This window comes from Tachysurus fulvidraco, chromosome 20, assembly GCF_022655615.1.
Source record: "Tachysurus fulvidraco isolate hzauxx_2018 chromosome 20, HZAU_PFXX_2.0, whole genome shotgun sequence".
NCBI classification, from domain to species: domain Eukaryota; kingdom Metazoa; phylum Chordata; class Actinopteri; order Siluriformes; family Bagridae; genus Tachysurus; species Tachysurus fulvidraco.
The window spans coordinates 16,110,941-16,138,157 of NC_062537.1; the positions used below are offsets into that span (position 1 = coordinate 16,110,941).

General features: G+C 39.5%; 3 protein-coding genes and 1 long non-coding RNA gene across 11 annotated transcripts; 3 read left to right on the forward strand and 1 right to left on the reverse strand.

Moving 5' to 3' along the window:
- The first annotated feature begins 1,868 nt into the window (after positions 1 to 1,868).
- On the forward strand, positions 1,869 to 8,056 carry ess2 (ess-2 splicing factor homolog). Of its 5 annotated transcripts, none has more exons than XM_027141163.2 (11): positions 1,869 to 1,968; positions 2,214 to 2,359; positions 4,460 to 4,628; positions 4,830 to 4,925; positions 5,232 to 5,389; positions 5,498 to 5,615; positions 5,843 to 5,973; positions 6,133 to 6,235; positions 6,339 to 6,448; positions 6,660 to 6,775; positions 7,339 to 8,056. In XM_027141163.2, exons 2-11 carry the CDS (start codon positions 2,246 to 2,248, stop codon positions 7,616 to 7,618), a joined length of 1,395 nt encoding a protein of 464 aa, XP_026996964.1. In that variant the 5' UTR covers positions 1,869 to 1,968; positions 2,214 to 2,245; the 3' UTR covers positions 7,619 to 8,056. The 5 variants fall into 5 exon arrangements, with proteins under 5 accessions (XP_026996964.1, XP_026996965.1, XP_026996962.1 ...); XM_027141164.2 differs by having other exon boundaries at positions 1,870 to 1,968; positions 2,226 to 2,359; XM_027141161.2 differs by having other exon boundaries at positions 1,923 to 2,127.
- A 106-nt stretch (positions 8,057 to 8,162) lies between these two features.
- Positions 8,163 to 9,675, reverse strand: tssk6 (testis-specific serine kinase 6). The gene has a single exon (XM_027141165.2). It carries the CDS (start codon positions 9,430 to 9,432, stop codon positions 8,521 to 8,523), a length of 912 nt encoding a protein of 303 aa, XP_026996966.1. The 5' UTR covers positions 9,433 to 9,675; the 3' UTR covers positions 8,163 to 8,520.
- A 1,045-nt stretch (positions 9,676 to 10,720) lies between these two features.
- Positions 10,721 to 12,648, forward strand: LOC125139756. Its single transcript, XR_007138863.1, has 2 exons — positions 10,721 to 11,991; positions 12,154 to 12,648. It is a non-coding gene; the product is annotated as an uncharacterized LOC125139756 (long non-coding RNA).
- Positions 12,649 to 15,149: 2,501 nt separating this feature from the next.
- dgcr2 (DiGeorge syndrome critical region gene 2) lies at positions 15,150 to 25,686 on the forward strand. 4 transcript variants are annotated; one of them, XM_027141092.2, is made up of 12 exons: positions 15,150 to 15,345; positions 15,675 to 15,806; positions 17,590 to 17,622; positions 18,274 to 18,396; positions 18,811 to 18,897; positions 19,448 to 19,646; positions 20,803 to 20,879; positions 21,234 to 21,416; positions 21,728 to 21,931; positions 22,110 to 22,277; positions 22,664 to 22,900; positions 23,003 to 25,686. In XM_027141092.2, the coding sequence occupies exons 2-12, from the start codon at positions 15,722 to 15,724 to the stop codon at positions 23,212 to 23,214; spliced, it is 1,608 nt and encodes a 535-aa protein (XP_026996893.1). In that variant the 5' UTR covers positions 15,150 to 15,345; positions 15,675 to 15,721; the 3' UTR covers positions 23,215 to 25,686. The 4 variants fall into 4 exon arrangements, with proteins under 4 accessions (XP_026996893.1, XP_026996892.1, XP_026996894.1 ...); XM_027141091.2 differs by having other exon boundaries at positions 15,151 to 15,345; positions 15,620 to 15,806; XM_027141093.2 differs by having other exon boundaries at positions 15,151 to 15,345; positions 15,620 to 15,806; positions 22,125 to 22,277.
- Positions 25,687 to 27,217: the final 1,531 nt, after the last annotated feature.

A 27,217-nucleotide genomic window follows, 5' to 3' on the forward strand; every position in this document is an offset into this window, starting at 1 on the left:
TTGACTGAGTGAGATGTTAAAAATGTCTGTGAAGACATCAGTGAGTTCCACTGCACAGTCTCTCAGTACACATCCAGGGATGTTGTCAGGACCCGGAGCTTTGTGTACATTGATCCTGCTGAAGGATCTCCTCACGCTATCCGGGGTCAGCCTTATTACCTGGTCACCGGGAGGAGGTGGAGTTTTCTGTGCAGTGGTGCTGTTTTGCTTCTCAAAGCGAGCAAAGAAGGTGTTCAGCTCGTTCAGCAGAGAGATGTTACTGTCACAGGTCCGTGGTGGAGGCTTGTAGTCCGTAATGGTTTGTATCCCTGCCACAGGCTCCGAGTGTCTCTGCTGTTGCTGAATTTATGGGCTATCCTCCTGGAGTACTGCCTCTTAGCCTCTCTGATGCCACAGGATAGGTTGGCCCTGGCTGTCCTCAGGCCCGCCTCGTCACCAACTCTGAAAACGGCGTTCCGCGTCTTCAGGAGTCTGTAGACCTCTCCTGTCAAGCACGGCTTCGGATTGGCCCTGATAGTGATGGCCTTTGTGACTGTTACATCATCAATGCACTTGATGATGTAGGCAGTGACAGTTTCTGTGTACTCTTGGAGGTCTGTGGTGTTATTGTATGTGGCAGCCTGCTTAAACAGATTCCAGTCAGTGGTGTCAAAGCAGTCTTGAAGAGCCTCCGATAACCCCTCAGGCCACACTTGAATTTGTTTCTCAACTGGTTTGGTGAATATAATGAGTTGTCTGTATGCAGGCATTAGCATGACAGTGATGTGGTCTGATGCGCCAAGGTGGGGGAGGGGGGGGGCTTTGTAGGCTCCTTTCTATGTGGTGTAAACAAAGTCCTCGTGTTGGAAAGTTAATGTGTTGGTGTATTTTTGGGAACACACTCTTTAAATCTGCATGATTGAAATCCCCAGCTATGATGAGAAAAGCTTCAGGGTGAGCAGTGGGTGAGCAGTGTTTGCAGACCACAACAACATTGCGGCACCACGCATCATTGATGTAACCACAAAGCCCGCCGCCGCGAGAAATAAGAAATAAGAAAGATGTGGCAGTAGGAGTGGAATTCAAGGGCATGTTGGTAAAGAGAGAAACAGATTGGGCTCCAGAAAAGAGGACACTGTGTGTTAAATAAGTATCTGCACAGAACAGGGAAGCGTGAAACTGGGAAATGTGATAAATGTGGGCAAGAAGAGACAGTAGAGCATGTGCTTGTTAAATGTATTGTATAAAAGATTTACTCTAACACAAGCTCTGGGAGTAAATCATTTGTCTCTCCAGGTTCTGCTAGGGAATGGCTCAACGCTATCAAGAATTTATCATTAACTACAGAATTATCCATAAGAAATAAAAATAAATAAAATGATTTATTTTCCCCTTAATTTATGTTGAGTTTTATAGATTTATTATTATTATTATTAGTATTATTATTATTATTGTTATTATTATTATTATTATTTATTTATTTTAATTATTATTTTATTGTTATTACTAGTATTATTATGTATTATTGTTGTTGATATTATTATTAATAATATTTATTTTTATTATGTTATTGTTATTATTATTGTTGTTGCTGTTGTTGTTGTTGTTGATATTATTATTAATATTATTTTTTAGTAGTAGTAGTAATACGTATTAGTATTCATATCATTTATGATTATTATTTTATTTTTAATCCTGCCTTGATGCCCGATGACGCCTGAGATAGGCACAGGCTCCCCATGACCCGAGAAGTTCGGATAAGCGGTAGAAAATGAATGAATGAATGAATGAATGAATGAATGAATGAATGAATGAATGAATGAATGAATGAATTTTATTTTTCCCCCTACCTCTTGCGCCCAACTTCACTACTACGTTGCAATACACACTCCAATCCAGCAGGTAGCGCTAATCTGCCAACCGCTAATAAACACCAAACACAGAAAAAGAAGCAGAAGCAAAAGAAGACCCGAAAGTCGCTGCGTTTGCGTAAGAGTGGTGTTTATTTAGAAAACCAGGCCGTTTGTGGGCAGAATTTCATCGTGTATTTGTTTGTGTTTGCTGTTTACGTTTAGGATCGAGCGATACGTTAAAAAACAGACAAGTGATTAAACGCTTTTGCTGTAATTTGACATTTATTTTATAAAGGTAAACATAGCTAGCTTAGCCTAGCCTAGCTCGATTAGCTACACGGCTAGCTTTAAGGTTTCTAATCGGATATATAAACACTTTAGACATTGGTGTAGGTTGTGTTGTTGGTGTGACGATGGAGGAGAGCACAGTGTGTGTGAAGACAGACAACACCGTGGCTGTGAGGAAACCAGAAGAGGAACCGTGCAAGACGAACAAAAAGATCTTGGACGAGGAGAAATATGTCGAGGTGATTTAACAATGTTCACTAAAGCTATTTAGCAAAAAGGACACGATATTGTGAGCTCATATTTTAACAGGAATGGGCGATCCATCAACAAAGTGATAGTTAAAACTGTATCGGGACGAAGCAGTCGTTTTTTATGTATTCAGTATTATCTTGCTTATCGTAATAAGAAGTTATGTTATTGGTACACATCTAATCGTGTTTCCTCTTTTAGCCAACGTTGGACTGCTGAACCTGATATTAGCGTTGTTATTACTGTCGTTTCTATTGTGGGTAAACATACTTTATTAGCGAGAGAGAGATGGGGAAAGGGGGAGAGAGATGGAGAGATTGGGAAAGAGAGAGGGAGGAGGGGGAGAGATGGAGGGAGAGAGTTGGAGGGAGAGGGGCGAGGGGGACAGAGAGATTGAGAGATGGAGGGAGATGGAGGGAGAGGGGGAGATGGGGAAAGAGAGATGGAGGGATAGGGGGAGAGATGGGGTAGATGGAGGGATAGGTGGAGGGAGAGGGGGAGAGATGAAAAAGAGAGAGATGGAGGGAGAGTTTTATATATTTTTATATGTATTAGATTTGTAGATAATGGTTAACATAGATGCGTTTCTTTATATGGGAATATTTTTCTCTTTTTTTTTAATTTCTATATTTTAAATATCTAGATTATCTATTTGGTAATGGAATTTTATTTTTATTTAGCTTTTTATCTCTTTATTTATATTTTATATATTTTTTCTATTTATTTTTATTTATATATTTACAATATAGATTTAATTTTCTCTTTTCTCTCTTTTTTCTCTTTCTTTCTCTTTTTCTTCTCTTTTCTCTCTTTCTTTCTCTTTCTTTTATCTTTTTCTCTCTTTTTCCCTCTCTTTTTCTCTTTTTCTCTCTTTTTTCTTCTTTGTCTCTCTTTTTTTCTATTTCTTTCTCTTTTTCTCTCTTTTTTCTCTTCTTTCTCTTTTTCTTTCTCCTTTTTCTCTCTTTCCCCTCTCTCTCTTTCTTTCTCTTTTTCTCTCTTTTTCCCTCTCTTTTTCTCTTTTTCCTCTCCTTTCTTTCTCTTTTTCTCTCTTTTTTTCTCTTTCTTTCTTCTTTTTCTCTCTCTTTTCTCTTTTTCCCTCTCTCTTTCTTTCCCTTCTCGCTTTCTGCTTTTCGCTCTGTCTCCCTATCTCTTGCTTTCTCTTTTCTCTCTTTTTCCCTCTCTCTCTTTCTTCTTTTCTCTCTCTTTCTTCTTTTCCCTCTCTCTTTCTTCCCTTCTTCTCTTTCTTTTTTCTCTATTTTCCCTTCTCTCTCTTTCTTTCTTTTTCTCTCTCTTCTTCTTGTTTCTCTCTTTTCCCTCTTCTCTTTCTTTCTCTTTTTCTCTCTCTTTCTTCTCTTTTCTCTCTTTTTCTCCTTGAAGGGGGGTAAATATTAACATATTATACAATTGATCTTTTGTGAAATTGATATTTCTGAATTTCACTCATGTAGTGAAAGTAATGAGTACTTCTGTGTCTTCATATCAGCAGGTTTTGAATCCCTGACTTGGGTGTCAGTGTGTTATGTATATATACTGAGGAGCAGGATTTTTTTTTACCACTCTAATGTTTATGGAGAAACAGTGGAAACTTTTCAGTGTTTAGTTACAATAGTCACAGAGTTCTGAGAAATCTAAAGCTTATTGCTCATTTAAGATTTTGATCCTTAAATTCTGGCTTATTCAGGAAACCTTTTATTAATAATGGTTAAGCTTCATGTCATTCCTGCATACTGCCTTCATTCCCACATTCAGATCAGCCATGTAGTCACATGGGTTATATTCAGATGTCAAACTGTTTTTTGTTTATGATCATTCACACTATATTTATTATCCAACACATCCTCAACTCAATTAATTGGCTGACTCACCAATTTCCAGACATTTCTTTTGTTGTTTTTAAATTATTTTCATTGTTTCCCTTTTGTTAGTTCTCTGTTACACAAAGTTAACGCAGATCAATGAACTGCATCTAAAAAGTCTCCAAATATAAATATATTAAGATAGATTGCTTCGATTCTGTTGTATGTTGTTGATTCGGCTTTTGAGCGATTCTTTTGCTGTTTTAGTTTTAATTGAGTGTTTCCTGTGTGCAGAGTCTGGAGCAGATCATTCAGAGGGACTTCTTCCCAGATGTCAGTAAACTGCAAGCACAGAAGGATTACCTGGAGGCTGAAGAGAGCGGAGACCTACAGAGAATGAGGGAGATTGCCATCAAATATGGTACAGCCATGGCCAAATACACCCCACGTACCTACGTCCCATGTGAGTTACATCAGAGGGTTACTGAGGCATGACATTTAACAGCCAATTCTTTTGTTGCTTATTCATAATATATATATATATATATATATTTTATATAAATCTTTTTTTTGGTTACCATGGCTCAGAAATGACACCGTGTGGGTTGTAGCAGGAAAAAGATTAATAATAGTTGATTAACATTCAGAGATTTTGTGTTTTCAGATGTGACACCATCGACATTTGGGACTCCTGATGGCCACGCCGCTTCTCCAGCCATTTCACTTAGTAAATCTCGGACAGGCAGAGACACGGAGCTCGGTATGAAATCACACACCACAGAATTGCTTTAAAAACGTCTGCTTTTAACATTTCTATTACAAAAACCTGAACCCTGCAAACACATACAGTTAATCCTATACGCCTGTACCTCACTATAAAGGATGTACAAACCATTTTTTCCTGTAACATATCATGTATTATATTCCGCATATGTGGACTGAATTGATTGGTCGGCGTGCGTGGGACATTATTATTTAGTCAGTTATTATTTTCTAGACATTATTGCAGTTTTATTTTGGAGTAGCCTGTTTAAGTGGTGTCCTTCAACTCTGCTTTGTTCCTCAGATGGCAGGAAAGAGAAGGAGCTGCCATCTCTGGACTGTTTCCTGTCAAAGACCACGAGTGAGGATAACGCATCATTCGAGCAGATTATGACTTTGGCACAAGATAAGGAGAAGCTGAAGAACGCCTGGCTGTACGAGGCTGAGGCCGAGTTCAAACAGGTAATCAAGCACTGCCTTAATTCTCTTCCTGTGTGGGTTTTTGGTGTTTGTTCATGCATGTGTTCTCTAAATAGATGGTTCTTTATAAATTATTATTGTTTGTCACAGCGTCGAGAGGAAAATCTGGCTCTGCCATCATCAGAGACTCAGGCTTTGGAGTGTGTGAAAGCTGGAGTAGAGACATGGGAGTACACTGCCAAAAACGCCCTCATGTACTACCCTGAAGGCAAGAATGGCACAACACACACACACACACACGTGTGTGTATGGTTATATATTCATATGACTCACACATGCTGTAATTAGTAACTCTGCCCACTCTCATACTTAGTAGGCAAAGTGCCCCGAAGCTTCAGTTAATGATTCTGGTGTATTTTGATTATCTTGTCATCGTTGCACATTGCAGTTTTTGTATTTACACAACGTACAACGTGTGTGTTGAACCCCAAACAGGTGTGAAAGACGACACAATGTTTAAGAAGCCGAGAGAAGTCCTGTACAAAAACACCCGCTTTGACGTGGACCCATTCTGCAAAGCCCTCAACAAATCACAGATCCAACAGGCTGCTGCTCTCAATGCACAGGTAGCTCTAAAAACTCCTCTGTAACCATCAGCAGCCCCACCCACTTTGTAAACCCTGTAAATGCTGTAAACCCACCCAGCTCGTACTTCCTGTGACTCTGCCCCCTCCTACATACTCACACTGAAAGTGTGCTGATTTGTTTGTGTGTGCTGTGTTTAGTTTAAATTAGGAAAGGTAGGACCGGATGGGAAAGAGCTACTGCCACACGAGTCTCCTAAAGTCAATGGCTATGGCTTCGAGGGAGCACCCTCACCTGCACCAGGTAACGTACACTCACTATCACCCTCACCTGCACCAGGTAACGTACACTCACTTAATTAACCTAGCATAAAATGTTGATTGTGTACTTTTCTATGTTGTTGCAGGCGTGTGTGAATCTCCCTTAATGACATGGGGAGAGATTGAGGACACACCATTTAGGCTGGACGGCTCAGAAACTCCGCTCATAGAGAGGAGCCATGGCCCTGCATTTAAGGTGCTTATACAACAAAAACACAATATCCCAGATCAAGGTCTTGCACCAAATAGTCTTAATGGTCTTAACTCTTAAATCTGATGGTGTAAGATTCTCCCATCTTTTATGGTTTATTGCATAATTATCTTAACTGTGTTGATTCAGAGTTAGTAAAGATCATGATCATGTTTAAATGCTTCCGTTCTCACTCTGAGTTTTGGTGTGTGTTTAGATTCCCGAGCCAGGACGCAGAGAGAGGCTCGGGCTAAAAATGGCCAATGAAATGGCAGCCAAAAACAGGGCGAAGAAACAGGAAGCTCTGCGTAAAGTCACAGAAAATCTTGCCAGGTATGATGCACACACTCGCATACATTTCCTCGTTATGCACCTGACTATGAAATTACACCTCCGCCATAAAAAGGCATTTCTAATAAGAATTTGTGTCTGTCCTGCATCCTTTTCTCTTGTACTTATTCACCAGTGTTTATTGTGTGTTTGCTCTTATAAGGCTTAAAGCTCTAATAAGGCTCTAATAGCCGATGAAGCGATTAAACCGTCTGATAGGTTTTTCATTAACTCAGACGTTCCTGTATTGGTCTGTTTCTACACACACACACACACACACACACACACACACACACACACACACTGTGTGCTCAGCTCTCTCTTTGGCACATTCTCCCTTTTATACCTGCTACTTCTCACCGCAACAGAGAACAGTCATTAATATACTTCATCACAGGTGTGTGATGCTTACCACTTGGATCCACTCTCCATTCACAAAGGGCAGGTTGCTAAATGTAGTTAACTTTTTGTGAAATGGAACTTATCACATTTCGGGTGTAGCATTTAGTGCATCTGTGTGCATAACTATTGCTCAAAGATTGTCTTCTCCACATTTTTTTTTCCAGTTTAACCCCAAAAGGTTTGAGTCCTGCTGCTCTGTCTCCAGCTTTGCAGCGCCTCGTCAACCGGTCATCCAGGAAGTACACCGATAAAGCCCTACGTGCCAGCTATACACCATCACCCTCTCACAGAACATCCGGCTCCAAAACACCTCTCACCCCCTCACATTCTTTACACACCCCCACACCAGGCAAAACCCGCACACCCGCCTCACACGACCCTGCTTCCATCACGGACAATCTGCTACAGCTGCCAAAGAGGAGAAAGGCAGCCGACTTCTTCTGAGGGCAGCATTAACAGCACAAAGGACGACGATCCTACACAAACTGTCTCCTGCTTTGGATTTCTGGCCTTTATTTGCCGACTGAGAGACTCTCAGACTTTAAGTCTTGCTGACTACTTCAACACTTAAAGGCATAAAGATGACTAGATTTTTTTTTTTGTACAGGTTAATGAAATGTTCCCTGTTTTGAATGTTTTCATGTTTTGTTCTGTTTTAACTGTTCTGTTTTACGGAGTGAAAAGAGAAATATATTTTTGAATATTCATGTTGGGCTCTTTTATGGTCAATGTAATCTTTTTTCCCTGGATCTTTTCAAACATAAACAGATTATTTATTGACATACCATTTTGGTGTATACTGTAAAATTCATGGATTTGTATCGAAAAAATTGGTCAATGCAGTAATTCATGCTGAAATTAAAGATCTGATGATGCACTTAATTGTATCGTGATGAATCAACAATCTTTGACTCATAGGGAAGTAAAATCTGGGATTTATCCAGTAAATAGTTTTGTAAGGACTGATAGTGTAAGTATAAACAGTATATAATATAATATAATTTTTATTTGAAGGTTGGATTTGTGTAACAAGCGATTGTTATTGAAATGACTCGTCCCATAATAAAATTATTTCAGTTAAATTGAGTTATATAAGCTAAACTATATGAATTTTGACTCAAAATTGACTCAAGTTGTTGTTAATCTAAATGAACAAATTATACATTTGAAGCGCTATCAAATATGCATCTAATATACCGTACGCCTCTGTTTCATGAGTATCTAATGCTACAGAATGGATCATTTAATCTTGGAGACGTTACATGATCTTCGTGGCACCACTGGCTCTACGGCTTCAAGTAAACTCCTGGATTCTCGTGTAGGATTGTCATCTGATGGCGCTATCTTTACCTCTTGTGTTTAGCACCATCTGTGCAGTCCTTTGATGTAGATGGACCTCTTAATTGTCTCTGGATACATTTAACTAATTTGGGCTCTTCCTGTAGCCACGGGTGTTGGAGGATGCAGTTGACGTCAATCCTTTTGAGAGGGTCAGGGTCCAGCATACGGATAATCAGGTCATACGCGGACTTGTACTTCTGTGCATGTTTAGGGAATTTGATGGCATGTTTCTTCTGAGTTTCCAACATCTTCATAGGGTTGGAGTCATCGAAGGGCATGGCACCGGTCAGCATGATGAAGAGCACAACACCCATGCTCCATACATCATTCACTTTAGGGTTATAAGGTAGATTCTGCAGTAATTCTGGTGATGCATATGCTGTAGACCCACAGAATGAGTCACTCAGCATCATCTCTCCATCCACATAATCTAGTCTCTTGCTAAACCCAAAGTCTGTGACTTTCAAGTTGAACTTTTTATCTAGCAGCAGGTTCTCACACTTCAAGTCCCGATGAACGATGTTTTGATCATGGATGAACTTGACAGCAAGTGATAGTTGTCGGAACAGTTTTTTAGAGAGTTCTTCTGTAAGTTTGCCTCTGGTTTTAATGAGATCAAGCAAGTCACCCTGCTCTACTAGTTCCATCACAATTAACAGTTTTTTTGAATCTATATAAAAGTTCTTGAAGGTCCTTACAATGTGTGGGTGGATGAGTGAGGAGATGATCTCCAGTTCACGTGGCAGGAATTTCTGCAGCACCTCAGAGGGTGCTTTTTTCAAGTCAATGATTTTGATAGCAACTTTTTTCTTCAGTTCTTTAGAGTAGGCAGACTTGACCTTGCCATAAGACCCTTCACCCAGTGTACGGTCCGGTATGTAGCCATTTTTTTTTAATAACTTTGTCTCGTCCTCCATTACTTTTATAATTGCGCGTGGTTTCAGATGAATTATTTCATCATTTTATCATTACGTAATTAGTTCATAATTTCATTCTGATTCGCATTCGTGATCTTATGACGTGGTGCATGTTGCATAATAACAGAATGCACTAGAATCACGGCGAATAAAACAGCAGCCGACGCTTAAAGCAGCAGCCGGCGCGTAAAGCAGCAGCCGGCGCGTAAAGCAGCAGCCGACGCGTAAAGCAGCAGCCGACGCGTAAAGCAGCAGCCGACGCGTAAAGCAGCAGCCGACGCTTAAAGCAGCAGCCGGCGCGTAAAGCAGCAGCCGACGCGTAAAGCAGCAGCCGACGCGTAAAGCAGCAGCCGACGCGTAAAGCAGCAGCCGACGCTTAAAGCAGCAGCCGGCGCGTAAAGCAGCAGCCGGCGCGTAATTACATGGCGAGATTTTGGAAAGCGGAATTCTTCACCAAAATTCAAACAATCTGAGAAACAGACAGGTGAAATAACTGAAGAAATAAAAGTCAGAATTCCGAGCCGTGAAGTCAGAATTCCGAGCCGTGAAGTCAGAATTCCGAACCGTGAGTCAGAATTCCCAGACGTGAGTCAGAATTCCCAGACGTGAAGTCAGCGTTCTATGAAGTGAAGTCAGAGTTCTGAGTCGTGAAGTCAGAATTCTGAGTCGTGAAGTCAGAGTTCTGAGTCGTGAAGTCAGAATTCTGATTCATGAAGTCAGAATTCTATGAAGTCAGAATTCCGAACCGTGAAGTCAGAATTCCGAACCGTGAAGTCAGAGTTCCGAGCCGTGAAGTCAGAGATCCACCCCATGAAGACAGAATTCCGAGCCGTGAAGTCAGAATTCTGAGTCGTGAAGTCAGAATTCTGAGCCATGAAGTCAGAATTCTCTGGTCAGAATTCCGAACCGTGAAGTCAGAATTCCGAACTGTGAAGTCAGAATTCCAAGCCGTGAAGTCAGAATTCTATGAAGTCAGAATTCCGAGCCATGAAGTCAGAATTCCAAGCCGTGAAGACAGAATTCTGAGCCGTGAAGTCAGATTTCTGAGCCGTGAAGTCAGAATTCTATGTAGTGAAGTCAGAATTCCGAACCGTGAAAGTTAGAGTTCTGAGCCAGGAAGTCAGAATTCCGAGTCGTGAAGTCAGAATTCTGAGCCGTGAAGTCAGAGTTCTACGAAGTCGGAATTCCGAGCCGTGAATTCAGAGATCTGCCCCTTGAAGTCAGAGTTCCGAGTCGTGAAGTGTGATTTCTGAGCCGTGAAGTCAGAATTGACTTCACGGCTCAGAAATCACACTTCACGACTTCACACTTCATTCTAAGCCGTGAAGTCAGAATTCCGAGTCATGAAGTCAGAGTTTCGAGCCGTGAAGTCAGAGTTCCGAGCCGTGAAGTCAGGATTCCAAGTCATGAAGTCAGAGTTCCAGGCCGTGAAGTCAGAGTTCTGAGACGTGAAGTCACAATTTTGAGTTATGAAGTCAGAGTTCTGAGTTCTGATTCAAATTATTTGAGAGTCAATTTGAAATTCTGTGACATGAAGTCAAAATACTGCGATATTTTACTTGTAAATTATGCTGTTAGTTTAATGGTAGGGCTTGCCTATAATTTAATCTAATTATCAGATGTTTGTAATATTTATTTATAGCATTTTCATACAGATGACACATTGGTGAACATATTTTTCAGACATTTCAATATCCAGAGATCCAGAGATTTGGTTACCTTTTCAAAAGAGCATCCTGTACAGCCATGTTTGAAAACATTTCCCAGAACTCAGCATGGTACAAGGAAAAGAGCTCATGGTATAAGGACAATTCATGGCTTGAATATTCTGCAAGGCAAGATTCATAACAAGGGTCATTTTTTTTTACAATCTTAGAAGAAATAGCAAAGCAATAACCCCTCATAGAAAAAAAGGTGATGAATGCCTGTGGCAATGCTAAGTATTCAAGCCACCAAATCCAGAATGAAATTCTTGAGGTCTTGGCTGGAATGGTACAAAGAAAAGAGAAGAGCTGTCTTTAGACTTGAGTTATTGCTACAATGGGGCCATCCATGAAAGCGTTTTACACTTTCAGTCAGTTGAAAGCTTAGACGCATCAGGTCTCAAAAATGATAATTGATTGCTTGGAAAAACATGGACTGGCCTACAGAAATAATCTTGTGGGGCAAGGATATGATGGTGCATCCGTCATGAGCGGAAATCATTCGGGTGTGTCTGCACGGATAAAAAACAATGCAAGATTTGCATTGTATATGCACTGTAATGCATGTTGTTTGAATTTGGTTCTTGTTGATATGGTAAAATCAGTGCCTGATGGAGTTAACATTTTTGCTTCCTTGCAGAAACTTTAACTTTGTATTTTGCTTGTTTGTTCATCTCCACTGGTTTGCAGTTTAGAAAGAGCTGTCCAGAGGAGCAGCCCATGGAACTGCAGAGACTTACAGATGTAAGGTGGGCATGCAGATACATGTTAAGCCATAATCTGAGAGACAGGCTCCCAGTGGTGCTGAGTGCTACAGGGTGTAGCACTTGAAAATAGTGGCGATAGATCAGTGGAGGTAAGGGGAAATCTTTCTCAGATGGATATACATTTTTTATAGATTTTGGTTAACTTTTCAAAAGTTTTTGAAATAATGGAGGGGATCCAGTCTCTCAACCCAAATAGTACAATATTCTTCTGTGAGGAGCCTTCTGTTTGCTTTTTCTAAATTTAAATTTAGAGGACCTCCAACAATAAGTCATCAAACTAAGCGACTAAGCGGAAAAGTGGAAGGGATGGACCATCTACTCTCCTTGAATTTATTGTTTGTAGAACCTTATAAACAAGTGTTCCATGAGCGCTTTAAGTTTTGTAAGATTCAGCGCTACTTCTTGTGAGAAAAGATTCTCTGCTTTAAAGCTGATTAAAACAAACCTCAGAACTACAATGGCTGACACCTGGGAATTCTTAGTGTTGAGTCAAGTAGGGCCCGGTCCTTCAACATGAATGAGTTTTTGAAACCTTTGACCAGACTTATGTTGTTTTACATCTACTTTACCTAGAATTTGTAATGTACACTATGTCTATGTTTGTGAATTGTTGGACACCAAAATTATATTTTGTATTTTTCCAAGTCGATTTCTCCAACTTCTCATTAATATTTGATGTTTAATTGCAGTGTTGTTTTGTTTTTTTTTGTAAATGTATATTTTATTAAACTGTGCAATTTCTGTAATAGACTTTCTCATTGTTCTTGGTGCTTAAGAACAGCTTAATTTATTATCTGAAAATATTTGGGATGTTCACACTTATTATATACCCACATTATATTTGCAACAGTGTGACCTGAGCTGCAGTTTTTATAGACACTGGCAATTCATAGTATGTAAAGAATTTTAATTAAATAACAATTTTAGAACCCAATCATTGAGAGTGTGTGTGTGCCCTACGATGGGTTGGCACTCCGTCCAGGGTGTATCCTGCCTTGATGCCCGATGACGCTGAGATAGGCACAGGCTCCCCATGACCCAAGAAGTTCGGATAAGCGGTAGAAAATGAATGAATGAATGAATGAACCCAATCATGTTAAAGAACACAGGGTTACGTAAATTATTTCTACCTTTAATCAATTATGGGATTCGTTCATGCTCCTTTGATGTCAGAACAGCATTACACACTGATTTTGTCGTGGTTTTTGGACACCCTAAAGTAGCCTTGGCCACCCCACATGTAAAACTCTGGCTCTGCCGCTGGTTACAGTGTCAATTTTTCAGTTTGCTAATAATGATAAAATGGAGTTATTGCTCTATTCTGCCCTCTAGTGGAACAGTGATTAGCATTCTTTACGAAACAGACAGAGGCTATAATTAGTGCTTTATTGATCGTCTGTGAATTTCAGAAGCACATGGGGTAGCTGATAAATACTTCCGAGTGGCTAGAAGAAGAGGAAAGGAGCATATTGTGAACCTGACCATTCATCATTAGCTTTTTTCTTTCTTTTATTTTAAGCTTCACAGTTTGATTTTAGTTTACAATTTCGGTTTCTAATATCATTTCAGGCCTCATTAAAACCTTTACTAAGCCGGTTCCAGAGATATGACACCACTGGTGTAAATGGTTCGGGTATGACCAATTACACCACCCATTATTAGAATACTGATATGACACTCAATCCTTGTCAGGGTTGATGAGGATCAGGTCTATCCTGGGAACACTAGACTGGAATACTGTATAACCTTGACATAACATTAGTCCATGACATGCTTTTGTGAACTGTTGGGTGGGGTGGGGTGGGTGGAGGGGTTTATAATCAACTAAACATTATTCAATTATTATTGATGAGTAAACATATTTTCTCCTGACATCATTAGTTAATACACAGTTACACTTCAGCTGTATTTTTCATTATAATCATTACAGATGTTGTTTTCTATGTTTCATTTATTCATGTTTATCACTTATTTGTGTTCTATATAAGTTTATTATATACTAAGTATTATTAAATAAATTCATCATTAACAAAGCATTAGATAAGAATTCATATATGCTTATTTTGGGACATTAATGTAGTGTAATGACCTTTTTTTTTTAATCAATGTGAAGTAGTAAAGCAACTGTTTATTGAAAAACAAACCAACATGTACAATCCGAGAGCAAAGAGAAGCTAATCTGTTTTATTCTAATCTGTTTTATTCTTATTCTTTTAACTGACAGAATTATTCATAGATAACTAAAACATTAAGTTGAATTAACTGCTTTGTGCTGTCCAGCTATAAAGAAACACAGGTGGGACCTCAGGCACGTCGTACATGTTGAGCACCTGTTCACGTCTGCCTCAAATACATGCCAACCTAAATACAGAAGGTTAGGGTTAATAGGCCCTTAGCTATGTAATAGTTTTAATGATTAGGCATAGGGGTAAGTGTTCCACATGACAATGAACTATTACTAGTATGTGTTTAATTTATTTGTATTTATAGTATATTTCTATATTATACATAAATATGTGATATTTGACAGTCTTGTTGTGTAACATCCTTTTAAGCCACGTGACATTTTCAACGACATAAAGCTACATTAAACAACATTCATTCATTCATTCATTCATGAATTTTATACTGCTTATCCTAACTTCTCGGGTCACTCACTCACACACACACACACACACACACACACACACACACACACACACACACACACACACCGGACAATTTTTCAGAGATGCCAATCAACCTACCATGCATGTCTTTGGACCGGGGGAGGAAACCGGAGTACCCGGAGGAAACCCCTGAGGCACGTGGAGACATACAAACTCCACACGCACAAGGCGGAGGGGGGAATCGAACCCACAACCCTGGAGGTGTGAGGCAATCGTGCTAACCACTAAGCCACCGTGCCCCCGTTAAACAACAATAGTTGATAACAATGATTAACAATGAGCAATTCTATAATAAATTTCATTGTACTTAGGTCAATGGAAGTTATAATTGGTCTTTAGTTTCCAATGAATCTTATTAGTTTTGGGTATTCTTCTCCTAATTATTATTATTATTATTATTATTATTATTATTATTATTATTATTATTATTATTATTATTAACTTTCAATAAAGTCCGTTCATTTAAACCTCCTACACAGATATCTATGCTGATTGGCTATCACACATCCTAAACCCGCCCACTCCTCTATAAGCTGATTGGTTGTCAGGTGGGCGCCCGGCTCTACTTCTTGCACATGATTGGTTGAGCGCCTGCTAGAGATTGTTTTCATTCCGCTGTCCCCTGTTTGTGAAGATAGAGTGCGGCCATTTTGTTATAGTTCGGCTGTAAATTCTGCAATGAAGGGGAGAACAACAAACTCTAACATTATGTGATGTCATACGAGTTTCATTTCAAGGAATCGGGATCTTGTCTGTGTGGAGGAGAGAGAAAAAGTGAGCAGCAGTTTGAGTTAGTGTGTGTGTGAGAGTGTGTGTGTGAGAGTGTGTGTGTGAGAGTGTGTGTGTGAGAGAGAGTGTGAGAGTGTGTGTGTGTGTGTGTGTGAGTGTGTGTGTGTGTGTGAGTGTGTGTGTGAGTGTGAGTGTGTGAGTGTGTGTGTGAGTGTGAGAGAGAGTGTGTGAGTGTGTGTGTGAGAGAGAGTGTGTGCGTGTGTTTTGTTATGGACGCGCGATCAGAGTCTGCCTCGGAGTAAATCCGTGTGATCCACAGACAGCGTCCCGGTGCTAACAGAGGTCTCCTTCTCCCCGGGACATTTCCACCACAGGGTCGCTGTTATGAATGGAGGATAAATAACCAAACTAATTATAATAAATGGTGGCGACATCGTCCCGCAGCTCTGCCCGCCTCCTCCTCGCGCTTCTCTCCGTCCTGACGCTCACGGATCCCCCGCTGCACGGTAAACACTTGTGATTAGCATTAACAGGCTAGCTTTTACACAGGGTTCTGTTCCTATAACGTGTTCACATTATCACTAACATTATCCACTCAGACATAAATAACCAGCACTGTTTAACACCAGAGAAATTGTACATGTCTTTAAATGAACTCTGTAATGTTATAAAGCTAATGTAGCAGGCAAGCTAACTGCTAAAGCGGCCTGCTACATTAGCGTGTCACCGTGTATCATTTTATTTAATGATCTTTTTTTACTCACACTTGTGATCACTGCGAGCATCGGAATAATATGAAGAGAGTCGATATGTTTCCACATATTAAGGGTTTTATATGTGTTACGTACTCGGCTGTAGATCAGAGAGCTGGCAGTAAGTGCTGTAACGTGTGCTATAACATCTCGGTATAATAAACAAAAAACATGCAACTCCATATCAAGGTATGGGGTTTGCTTAGTGTTTATTAATTAATTAATGTTATATTTAGTTTTTATTTTAGTTTTTTATTTATCTAATATAATAAAATATAATGTTTATTATTAATTTTTATTTATTTATTAAGTTATATTTATTTTATATTTATTTATTTTATTTTTATGTAATTTTGTATTTTATTTTATTTTTATTTGTTTATTTTGTATTTTATTTATTTTATAATAAAATATTATCTATCTTATTTATTTATTTATTTATTTATTTATTTATTTATTTATAGCCTGCACAACAATCTAGTTATGTAGGTCATTCATTTTTGCTCGTTGATTAATTTTCTGTAATATCGTCTTGGACATGTGCTGTGTGTAAGACAAACTACATGTTTATATTAACACGTTTATTCTTATACGTGTTGTTTCTATGGTATCAATTTCTTCACGCACTGAACACCGCTCCATATAATCTGTAGCTAATAATAAACAGATAAATTTGTTGAATAATTAGCAAATATCTGTAGTTGTACGATATGGTGAAGCTTTTTAAAAGATATATATTTAACATTTATGGAAGTTTTAGTGCATTTTGATGGTCAAAAAGCGGTTGCCAATGCGGAAATCATCCTGCTGTCTTGGAAATGTGAAAAAGCTGGTGAGGGAACAACTTTACAGATGGTCCACAAAAACATGACATATTGTTCTTTTAATAAATAAACAATTGTAATTGTTCACAATCTGCTGTGCTGTAAGAGGACACTTTAGGAGTTGCTGTTTTAGGAAACTAATTACAGCGTTTTAGAATAATTTAGCATAGAATTATTTCCTGTAACAGCATGTTTCATTGTTTTATTTTATACCTTAGATATGTCATTATTCACACAAGTATATTAACACTGGAGGACAGTTAAAGTATGAACATTAACACACATTACACGTTGGTGGTACTGATTTTATTTATTTATTTTTCAGAAACAAAAACTGTGAAGTGCAGTCTTGTGTATTTAGTAAATTGTGACAGTTGCAGTGTCTCGTTTAGAGCTGTTGCTATTACAGTATTATAGATAGTGCAGACACTGTTATAGATCTTCATTTACATTGAAAGGATTTGACTTTTTGACCCTATAATGGACACAGGAAGATGGATGTCTGGACATGTGTCGTTTATTCTTTACGAAACAGACAGAGGCTATAATTAGTGCTTTATTGATCGTCTGTGAATTTCAGAAGCACATGGGGTAGCTGATAAATACTTCAGAGTGGCTAGAAGAAGAGGAAAAGAGCATATTGTGAACCTGACCATTCATCTGCTTTGATCTTTAATCTCTCTCTCTCTTTCTTTTCCCCCTTTTCCCCCCAGGGCCACGGTTAGCACTGGCTACACCGTTGTCAGGTGAGATCTGCTGCATTTACAACTTACTAGTAGTGCTCAGTTGTATTAATGAGATGTATAGACATCAGTCTAGATAATGGCCAAATGCCATGAATGAAATGACATGAAATGATGAATGACAGCCAGACACTCAAATGGAGGAAGGTGCTTCATTCATTACAAGATTTGTACACCAGTTACAGGTATTTAAGTGTTCTTGCCAGTCAAACACAGGCATTGTAGTAATGATGAAAGATGATGTGAGCTGTCTGGATTATGTTAATGGTCTTTCTCTATGTGGTAAACCAAACAGCTAGAGAATTACAGATTAATGTCCCCTTGAAATTGATGATTGGTTCTAATGTCTTAAATTTTCTTTGGTGAAAGGGCCCAGATCCTGGCTGTGCTAATTCAGATTCAATTAAGATGCAGATATTTTTGTTATTTTGGTCTCCAATCCAAACTTAAATCAGCTTTTCTCAATAAGCAGAAGAGTCTGCAATAGTCAAGCACAATAAGTTACGGGTATTTCTTCACTGTGCAGTGTATCCTAATGTGTCTGACTGGTTGTGTTTTAATTCTAGCATCAGGCTTTTGCTGCATGACCTTACAATAACGATTACACTAAAGAAATTGGGAACGTGTGGTTTTACTGCGTGTGTATGTCTATAGAGCCGCGTTGTGCTGAGGACCAGTTCGCATGTCTCAGTGGGAAGATGCAGTGTATCCCCCTGGACTGGAGGTGTGATGGCTGGACCGTGTGTGAAGACAAGAGTGATGAGATGGACTGTCCTCGTAAGTTGACACACACCAACAAATTGTCTTTTTGTCCATAAGTATAAACATTAGCATCATGTCTAGACATGTCACAATCATTCCACAAAGTTGTATCTCAATATTCATTATAGAATTGAATTATTGCGTATACTTTACTTACCTTAAATGCATAGAGTACTGAAGTATTGTGATGCCTAAAATGGTTGAGCCAATCACAGGATTGTGATAACATTGTATCAACAAATTTAGAGCCACAGAACCTGCACACCAATCTCTTCAGTTAGGCCTAGCTGTTGTAGGTCCTAATGATATGGTTTGCCTTTTATTTTAATGTGTACGTTTGATATCAGCTGAATAAAACCATCTTTCACACACGCACGGACATAAGTACGCACAAACCTTCTGTCTCATTCGACTGTTGTATTTCCACAGCGATAAAGGAGGAGCGTTATCGCTATGGCAGCGGCTTTGATCAGATCGAGGACGTGATGGGCGTGGCTCAGCCTGTGCGCTTTAACAGTAAGCGATTCATTGTCACTCATCCTGTGTCTTTGCTTTCTTTCATCTAACTGTAACTGTAGTCTTGAGATGATCATCATAATGGATCCTGATTATTTTGGTGATCAGATGATGCTTATGGCAAACATTTGTACTTGTATTTGTGAACATGTTCTTGCAGCCCATGTTTAGCAAAGCTATGTTGGGAACTTATCATAATGTGTTGGGAAATTTCAAGCACTGGCTAGCCCGAGTTCCCAAAACCTCAGCAGGAATCATATAGTACCATCATTCTTAAAAAATAAAAACTTTATTCCCCCCATTAATAACCTGGTGGTCAAAGGGATTCAACCAAGGGAAAGTGGGCAAGAGGAACTGTTCAAAATAATGATGGGACAAATCACAGGTTGTATTTGTCTCTTGTGTGATAGTGAAGTATGATATATAGACTATTAAAAGCTCTCTGTCTCTCTCTCTGTCTGTCTGTCTGTCTCTCTCTCTCTCTCTCTCTCTCTCTCTCTCTCTGTCTCTCTGTCTCTCTCTCTCCCTCTGTGTCTGTCTGTGTGTGTAGAAAAATGCCCGAGTGGATGGCACCACTATGAGAAGACTTCAAGCTGTTACAAGGTATATGAGCGAGGGGAGAATTACTGGCAGGCCGGTGAGACGTGCCAGAGAGTGAACGGCTCGCTCGCCACCTTCAGCACCAACGAAGAGCTGCAGTTCATCCTCAAGATCGACCAAAGAGTGTGTGAGCGCAGAGACCAGTGCAGGTCAGTGTTTCGGTACATTCTGCAAAAAAAAATATTAACCTGCCTTGTGTTTACAGTGCTGTTGCTATTTCAAGTTCAGTAAGCTTATTATAAACATTGCCTTTTACATTTACATTTACATTTACAGCATTTGGCAGACGCCCTTATCCAGAGCGACGTACATAAGTGCTTAAATCTCTAACACTGAATACATTAATGCTGGTTCACTAGGTTACATACTTAAGATACCATGAGTTTAAAACATATGTTCAAAGTTACAATGAAAGTTTTTTTTTTTTTTTAAATGCAAAGGATAAGGAAAGAAGTGCTAGTTGAAGTGCTTCCTGAATAAGTAGGTCTTCAACCGCCGCTTGAAAATAGCCAGTGACTCGGCTGTCCGGACCTCTATGGGAAGTTCATTCCACCACCTTGGTGCCAGTACAGAGAAGAGTCTTGTAGTATACTTGCCTCTTACCCTGAGAGATGGTGGAACCAGTCGAGCAGTGCTGGTAGATCGGAGGTTACGGGGTGCAGTGCGAGGAATGATGAGGGCTTTGAGGTAAGAGGGGGCTGGTCCATTTTTGGCTTTGTAGGCCAGCATCAGTGTTTTGAACCGGATGCGTGCAGCTACCGGAAGCCAGTGGAGGGATCGCAGTAGCGGGGTGGTGTGCGAGAACTTTGGCAGGTTGAAAACAAGCCGGGCAGCTGCATTTTGGATCATTTGCAGAGGACGGATTGCGTTCATAGGTAGACCTGCCAGCAGTGCGTTGCAGTAATCCAGTCTAGAAATGACAAGAGACTGAACAAGTACCTGGGCAGTCTGTGTGGACAAAAATGGCCGAATCCTTCTAATGTTGTAGAGAAGAAACCGACATGAGCGAGTCACATTTGCAACATGAGAGGAAAAGGACAGTTGATTGTCCATGGTTACCCCAAGGTTGCGAGCTGTGGCTGAAGGGGAGATCAGATCGTTGTGCAAGGATATAGCAAGATCGTGACCTGGGGATGACCTTTTATGGATTCGGGTGTAAGCAAAAGTTGGAATGAAGGAAGAGTTGGGTTCAGATTATAACCGGGTTCAGACAATTAAGATTCACTCGTGATTAGCTAGTGTCTAGTGACACACATTTATATTAGCCACAGTATGTTAAATGTCTGCAGTGTATTTGTTTTGCAGTTTCTGGGTGGGCTATCAGTATGTCATCACCAACCAGAGTCGATCGTTCGAGGGCCGATGGGAGGTGGCCTATAAAGGTCAGTAACACACATTAGATAATAAGGTTACAGGCTTACGTTAAATCTGTATAGTAATATAATATAGTATTTTGATGCAAATGTAAAGAATTTGGCAGAGATTTTTAATATATATATATATTTTTAATCCCCAAGAATTATTGCTTCTGACACTGATGTTAATCCAGCCAAAATCTTATAAGTCTGACATGATATTTAATATTTAACATCATCGTTCAAGAAAGACTCTATTCAATGCTAGTATCTTTTTATATAAGTATTGCGTGGGTGTGTTCCGAATCACAGTGTACTATGCTGAACATGCTGAGTGATGTGATTTCAGCACTGTGTGTGTGTTTGTGTGTTTTTGTGTAGGCTCTGTGCAGGTGTTTTTACCCCCAGATGGATTGTGGAGTGTGTCAGAGGCGAGTGTAAAGCAGGACAGTGTGTACTGCGCACAGCTGCAGCGTTTTCACAACAGGAATATGAACGAGCGCGGCTTACACAGTTGGCACACTGAGAACTGCTACAAACCGTTCCCTTTTCTCTGCAAAAGACGTACGCGCACACACACAAACTGTCTTTAAGCAGTCAGATACAAATTTTGTAATGTACAGCTTCTTTCCTCTATTTCTTCTGCATTAGTCTGGAGTCACCTTGTGTCCGTTTATCTCTCTGTAGCTCTTTTTGTTCTGTGTCTGTCTTATCTATCTGTACTGCATTTTGTAAGATGTTCCCTATTGCTCTAAGCCTTTTAGAATGCCTTCTATTTCTCACAACCAATTACAACACACCAAACCTTATTTATTTGTGAAGGGTGCTTGAGTGCTAAATGCAGGGAATAATCAATGTATTATTTGTGTGTGTAGGACAAACATGTGTGGATATTCGGGATAATGTGGTCAGTGAGGGTTTGTACTTCACGCCCAAAGGGGACGACCCGTGTCTAAGCTGCACATGTCACGACGGCGAGGCGGAGATGTGCGTGGCAGCACTGTGCGAGAGGCCACAGGGTTGTACGCACTTCACAAAGGACCCTAAAGAGTGCTGCAAGTTCACCTGCCTCGATCCGGGTAACCAAAACATAACCATGGACACTGACAACTAAGTCGTAAAGAAAAAATAAAGCATTTCTTTGCACCTTGTACTGTGTATGGTTGTGTGCACGTGGTCAGACAGTTTCCACTGTTAGTGTAGTCCAGTTGTGTACAACAATCTTTTTATTGTTTTCATCACTAACCTGAATGATAGTTGTGTGTTTCTCAGATGGCAGCAGCCTGTTTGACTCCATGGCGAGTGGTATGCGTCTAATCATCAGCTGTATTTCGTCGTTCCTGGTGTTGTCTTTGCTACTCTTTATGGTACATCGCTTACGGCAGAGACGCAGAGAGCGCATTGACACACTGATCGGAGGGAACTGTGAGTATAGATATATACACTGTGTGTGTGTGTGTGTATACTGTGTGTGCATATAACACCTATAGAACAGCATTACACAATAGAGTATTGTAATGGTTAAAAAAATTGCTTATTGAATTTAGTTGTTCACAAACAGTTGGCCATGTAGTGTAAATCCATCATAGTGTCATTGTTTCTATTTTTATGTTTTTATGAATTTTCCTTTCAACTTTGCTCACATTTGGGCATTTAACACTAGTATCGTTGTGTGTGTCAGAGTGAAATTGCCAAGGGGTGCGTTAATTGTCACTAGTTTATTAATATTGGGGCAACTTGAAAGGTTGTATAGAAAAAGGTGTATAGAAGAGTGGTTTATCTTCTCTCTCTCTCTGTCCTCTCTCTCTCAGTGCACCACTTTAACCTGGGTCGACATGTTCCTGCCTTCGATTATGGCTCTGACGTGTTTGGCACTGGTCTCACACCACTACACCTGTCTGATGATGGAGAGGGCGGTGCTTTCCACTTTCAGGAACCACCACCCCCGTATGCAGCGTACAAATACCCTGAGCTCCGCCCACCAGATGAGCCCCCGCCCCCTTACGAGGCATCCATTGGCCCCAACTCTCTTCTCTACATGGGACTTGGTAAATATAGAATATAGAAATATTCAGCAGGAATTTATACACTGGATTATGGATATGGTGTTAATTTTCCCCATTATTCTGTCTGTTTGTTCCACATTGTAGGGCTGAACGGTACACAGGTAGACAGTGGAGGAAGTGGAACTCTCTGTAGAACCCCTCTCCAGGCTCCACCCCATCCCCTTGAGGAGAGGGCAGAATCTATTGACAGCAGTACAATGTTGGTGACCCCGGACACACCGACAGACACCGATGACCTCGACCTTAGCTCCACACTTGATTCCACTAACACCACCTCTCTTAGCACGGTGGTTTGAGGAAATGGGGGTGTGTTTGTTTTTGGGGCCTCGGGAGAAAGAGGATGGGTTTTTACAATGAACTGACGGCGTGTTTGAGCTTCAATGCAGTTGTTAAGTGTAAATATGGCTGCTTGTTTTACTTCCTTCTTCTCCACAGACTGATAATGACAATGGGCGGAGCTTCAGCTTTCAGTCCTTCTCTCTCCTGTTGTGATTGTGTGTTGACGCTCCTGACCTTCCATCTCCATGACCCACACAGCTGACTCTTCAGAGTTCAGTCCTGCACATGGACGGGTTTCATGTTGTTAGGTCAGGAGTTATTCAGGATCCTTCTCTCTTTTAACCCTTTGCCTCCCTCATCCTGTTCCTCCCACAGCCTTGTCCCCTTTAAAGGCTCTGTCCATAATGCTGAATTTACATGTTGTTGAGCAAACCCTTGCTTTATGTCGCATCACAGAATCGGTGTTTACAGTGACGGTACATGTCCGAAGGCAGCATGCAGCCATGTAAATGTTGCCATGGTCATGTTGTCTAGTTTTTGCACCTATAGCAAATAGCTAACACAGTAGTCTCTTTTTTTTTTATTATAGATCATCAGGTGTAACTAAAAGCCATTAGACGCCAGTGTTTCCCAGAAAATGTGGGTGCCATGTTTTAGTCCTATTTGTCATAGAGCGCTTTATTTTCTCTGCATTATTTGTAAGCTGAAGCTCTGCAAAGTGTTTTGTTTTGAACTCAATTTGATTGGGAAATTCTACTGTAAACAATTCTATGCTATTTTCTAAATGTTATAATCATGTACTGGAGTAATGAAAATGTATTTTTTTTAACCTGCATTGACATTTACAGGCCTTTAAATAGGTGTTCGCCAGCTCTCAGCTGAAGGTGTTGTGCGTGTAACAATGGTGTGTCGTTACTTTTTAAGTAACACTACATGGTAGCTACCCTAATCATAAAGTTCCTTTTTTTTTTCCAACTAAAAGTATGCACATAATTTTAAGTTTGCTAAAAAAAAAAGGTGATGAATATCTGATCCATTTGCTTAGGTGAAATGTAAAGTTTAGATCCTTTGTTTTCAAAAGTCTTTGTTTATGCTGATACATTGGGGGGGGGGATCCCTAAAAGGGCTTTTGGACTCGGTACCATCAGGGCCAAAGGGGCTAAAACAAAGTGTGTTCACAAAGGACTGCAGTGTATTTCATCACTGCTGAACGACAGCAGACGTTGGTGAATGTGCACTAGATTAATTTAATTATGTTTTTTCTTCTGGTGTATAGTTGAGCAGCTATTATCACCAGCTCCATCTCAATGTTGATCTAGACAGACCCAGTCCTTACAGTGTGCATAATCTTTATACAGGGATGGAGCTTTTATGGGGAGCTCTAATAGAAGAGAGCTGTGTTGAGGGGTTAGTAACCTTTATAAGGGAACACTGCATTATAGTTGCAGCATATACAGTGGGAGTTCAGAGTCTTGACTGGAACACGAAGTGAGCGTAAGTGTGTGTCTGTAACCACACATCTTTCAACAAATGCTGATGTTTTAGCCCTGTTTAAAGACAAAACAGCAAACAATCCCAGTGCTGCAATGTAGATATTGAGACATGATCTTAGTCACTGAACCTGGCTTTTAAAAAAGTGTTTTGAAACGGATTTAAATGGCCCAAAGTACCAAGTGAGAGAGAGAAGAAAAAAAAATAACAAAAAAAGATAAACAGTTGTAGGCAAATATTACAAATTGATCTTAATATTTACTATTGAACAAGAAATTTCTATAATGAAATTGACAGAAACGTACACGGTGCAGTTTGACCACTATGTAATGGGTCAGATTTCCCACAATGCACATAGAAACGAATCATTCACTACTGAGTCCTCTGTGTTTGTATGTTTATGAGAGAGACATACTCCGGTATCACAATACAGTCTGATAGGTTAGTTAGGTTAACTCTAATATTGAGCAGCATTTCTTTATAATTTAAGGTCAGTAACTGTTATTCACATCAACTCTGACATGGTGGTTCACTTTAGTTTTTTTTTCCAGGAAAAGTCAAGAATGCTCACACACACACTTTAACCAAACCCTAGTTTAAGCTTTGACCCTCTGGCTAATTGGCACAGACAGTCCTCAGTGAACTGTCAGTTTTAAAGTCTCCTCTTGATCATTTAATGAGCAGAATGTATGGCACTGAAGGACTTTTGTCGATACCAAGCATCTCCTCTAAAGCTTGATTTGATTTCTGCGTTTGTTGTCGCCGCTCTGCATGTTTTTCTCCGCGGCTTGAGGAGTTTTCACAAGAAAACACTAATAAATCAAATGTTTTGTGTAAAAAAAAATAAAATGCTACAACTGCTAATTTTGAATCTTTAATTTCAGGTTCTAAATGTAGTTTCCTGTTTAGGTTTTTTTGCAGGGTTTTGTGTTGTATTCTGATAGCGATGTATAGCTCATCATCATCAGGCGCCAAATAAACTTCACTGAAGGATAAGAGCAGATGTGTGTGATTGTTTTTTTCGAAGGAAAAGAACAAGAAGACAATGTCATTTGTGAAATAACGCATAGACTTTATTGTTTGAGGTCTACTAAAGAAATTCATGCAGATTTATAACAACAATAGGATGAGAAAATGATGACAGAATTTTTCTTTTTGGCTGAACTATCCCTTTAAAGCTGCCGCAGGCCCTTTGGGTTCTTGTAAAGAGGTAATAGACCAAACTATTAGCCAAATGCTGTTTAACCATTCTGCAGACCTCGTCTGCATTCCTATGCAAATTAGGAGTGCCGGGTCAAGTTAACCTTGTCTGTTTTGACAGCTTATAAAAGGTTAAGTACATATGATAGCCTTTTTTTTCACCTTCTTAGTCTAACTTGTTTCCAACATATATTTAGCAAAAATGTTTAATTTTTGGTGTAATAAACCTCATTAATATGCAAAAATGCCTCATTTAATAAATAATAATTATAAAATAATAAAACCTGTTTTTCCAGGCCAAATTGACTTGAACACTTATAAATTAAAACGCAATGCCCAATGCTTTTGTGTGTGTGTGTGTGTGTGTGTGTGTGTGTGTGTGTGTGTGTGTGTGTGTGCGCACGCACGTGTGTGTAGCATTTCAGTAGATCATATTTTACCCTCTGCTAAGCAAAGACATATCAAAAGTGTGAAATATTAACAAATATGTAGCTTTTTTTTCTGGAGGCCTAATGAAATGCAATGCCCTACGTGTGTGTGTGTGGTGTGTGAGTGGACATTTTATGTGTGCATTTTTGTTTCTGTATATATGTTCATTGCGCTGAAGAGGGCAAAAGTGTGACCTATTGCCCCGCTAAATGTGGCCGAGTCAAGTTGGCCCTAGATGACTTGAGTTTTACGAACACATAAGTTCAACTAAAATAGACTAAATTAATTTTACTTGCAAAGTTCATAATTTGGAACAATCCTGGAAAGTTTCAGGCAAATATGTGGAAGGAAACCCATTTGAAGTTATGATAAATTAAACTTTCCAGCCGGGACAGATTGACCCGAGGTCTGCAGAAGGGTTAAAATGATTTTACTGCTAATTTTCAGTCATGCCAGCAGCTGCTTGTGGTCCTAAAACAGCTTTAAAGGGATAGTTCAGCCAAAAAGAAAAATTCTGTCATAATTTTCTCATCCTCATAAATCTGCATGAATTTCTTTATTCTGATGAACACAAAAGATGATATTTTGATAAATTATGGTAAGCTCACAGCTGATTATAACCATTGACTTCCTTAGTAGAAAAACAAATATTTAGGAAGTATTGTATAAATGAAGAATATATTTTGATAAGTGATGGTAAGCACAAAGTTGACGGTACCATTGAATTCCATCGTATTTATTAAATGAAAGTCAATGGTTACAATCAGCTGTGTGCTTACCATTATTTATCAGTATTTATTAAAAGTCATTCATACAGATTTAGAACAACATGAGGATGAGAAAATTATGACAGAATTTTCATTTTTGGGTGAACTATCCCTTTAATGCGTGTAATTTCTA

Coding starts and splice junctions, on each gene's coding strand:
- ess2 (XM_027141163.2), top strand. CDS start 2,246: ATGGAGGAGAGCACAGTGTGTGTGAAGACAGACAACACCGTGGCTGTG. Junction 4,629..4,829: donor CCCACGTACCTACGTCCCAT/GTGAGTTACATC, acceptor TTGTGTTTTCAG/ATGTGACACCATCGACATTT. Junction 6,776..7,338: donor GTCACAGAAAATCTTGCCAG/GTATGATGCACA, acceptor TTTTTTTTCCAG/TTTAACCCCAAAAGGTTTGA.
- tssk6 (XM_027141165.2), bottom strand. CDS start 9,432: ATGGAGGACGAGACAAAGTTATTAAAAAAAAATGGCTACATACCGGAC.
- dgcr2 (XM_027141092.2), top strand. CDS start 15,722: ATGGTGGCGACATCGTCCCGCAGCTCTGCCCGCCTCCTCCTCGCGCTT. Junction 18,898..19,447: donor TCAGCCTGTGCGCTTTAACA/GTAAGCGATTCA, acceptor CTGTGTGTGTAG/AAAAATGCCCGAGTGGATGG. Junction 22,278..22,663: donor CACACTGATCGGAGGGAACT/GTGAGTATAGAT, acceptor TCTCTCTCTCAG/TGCACCACTTTAACCTGGGT.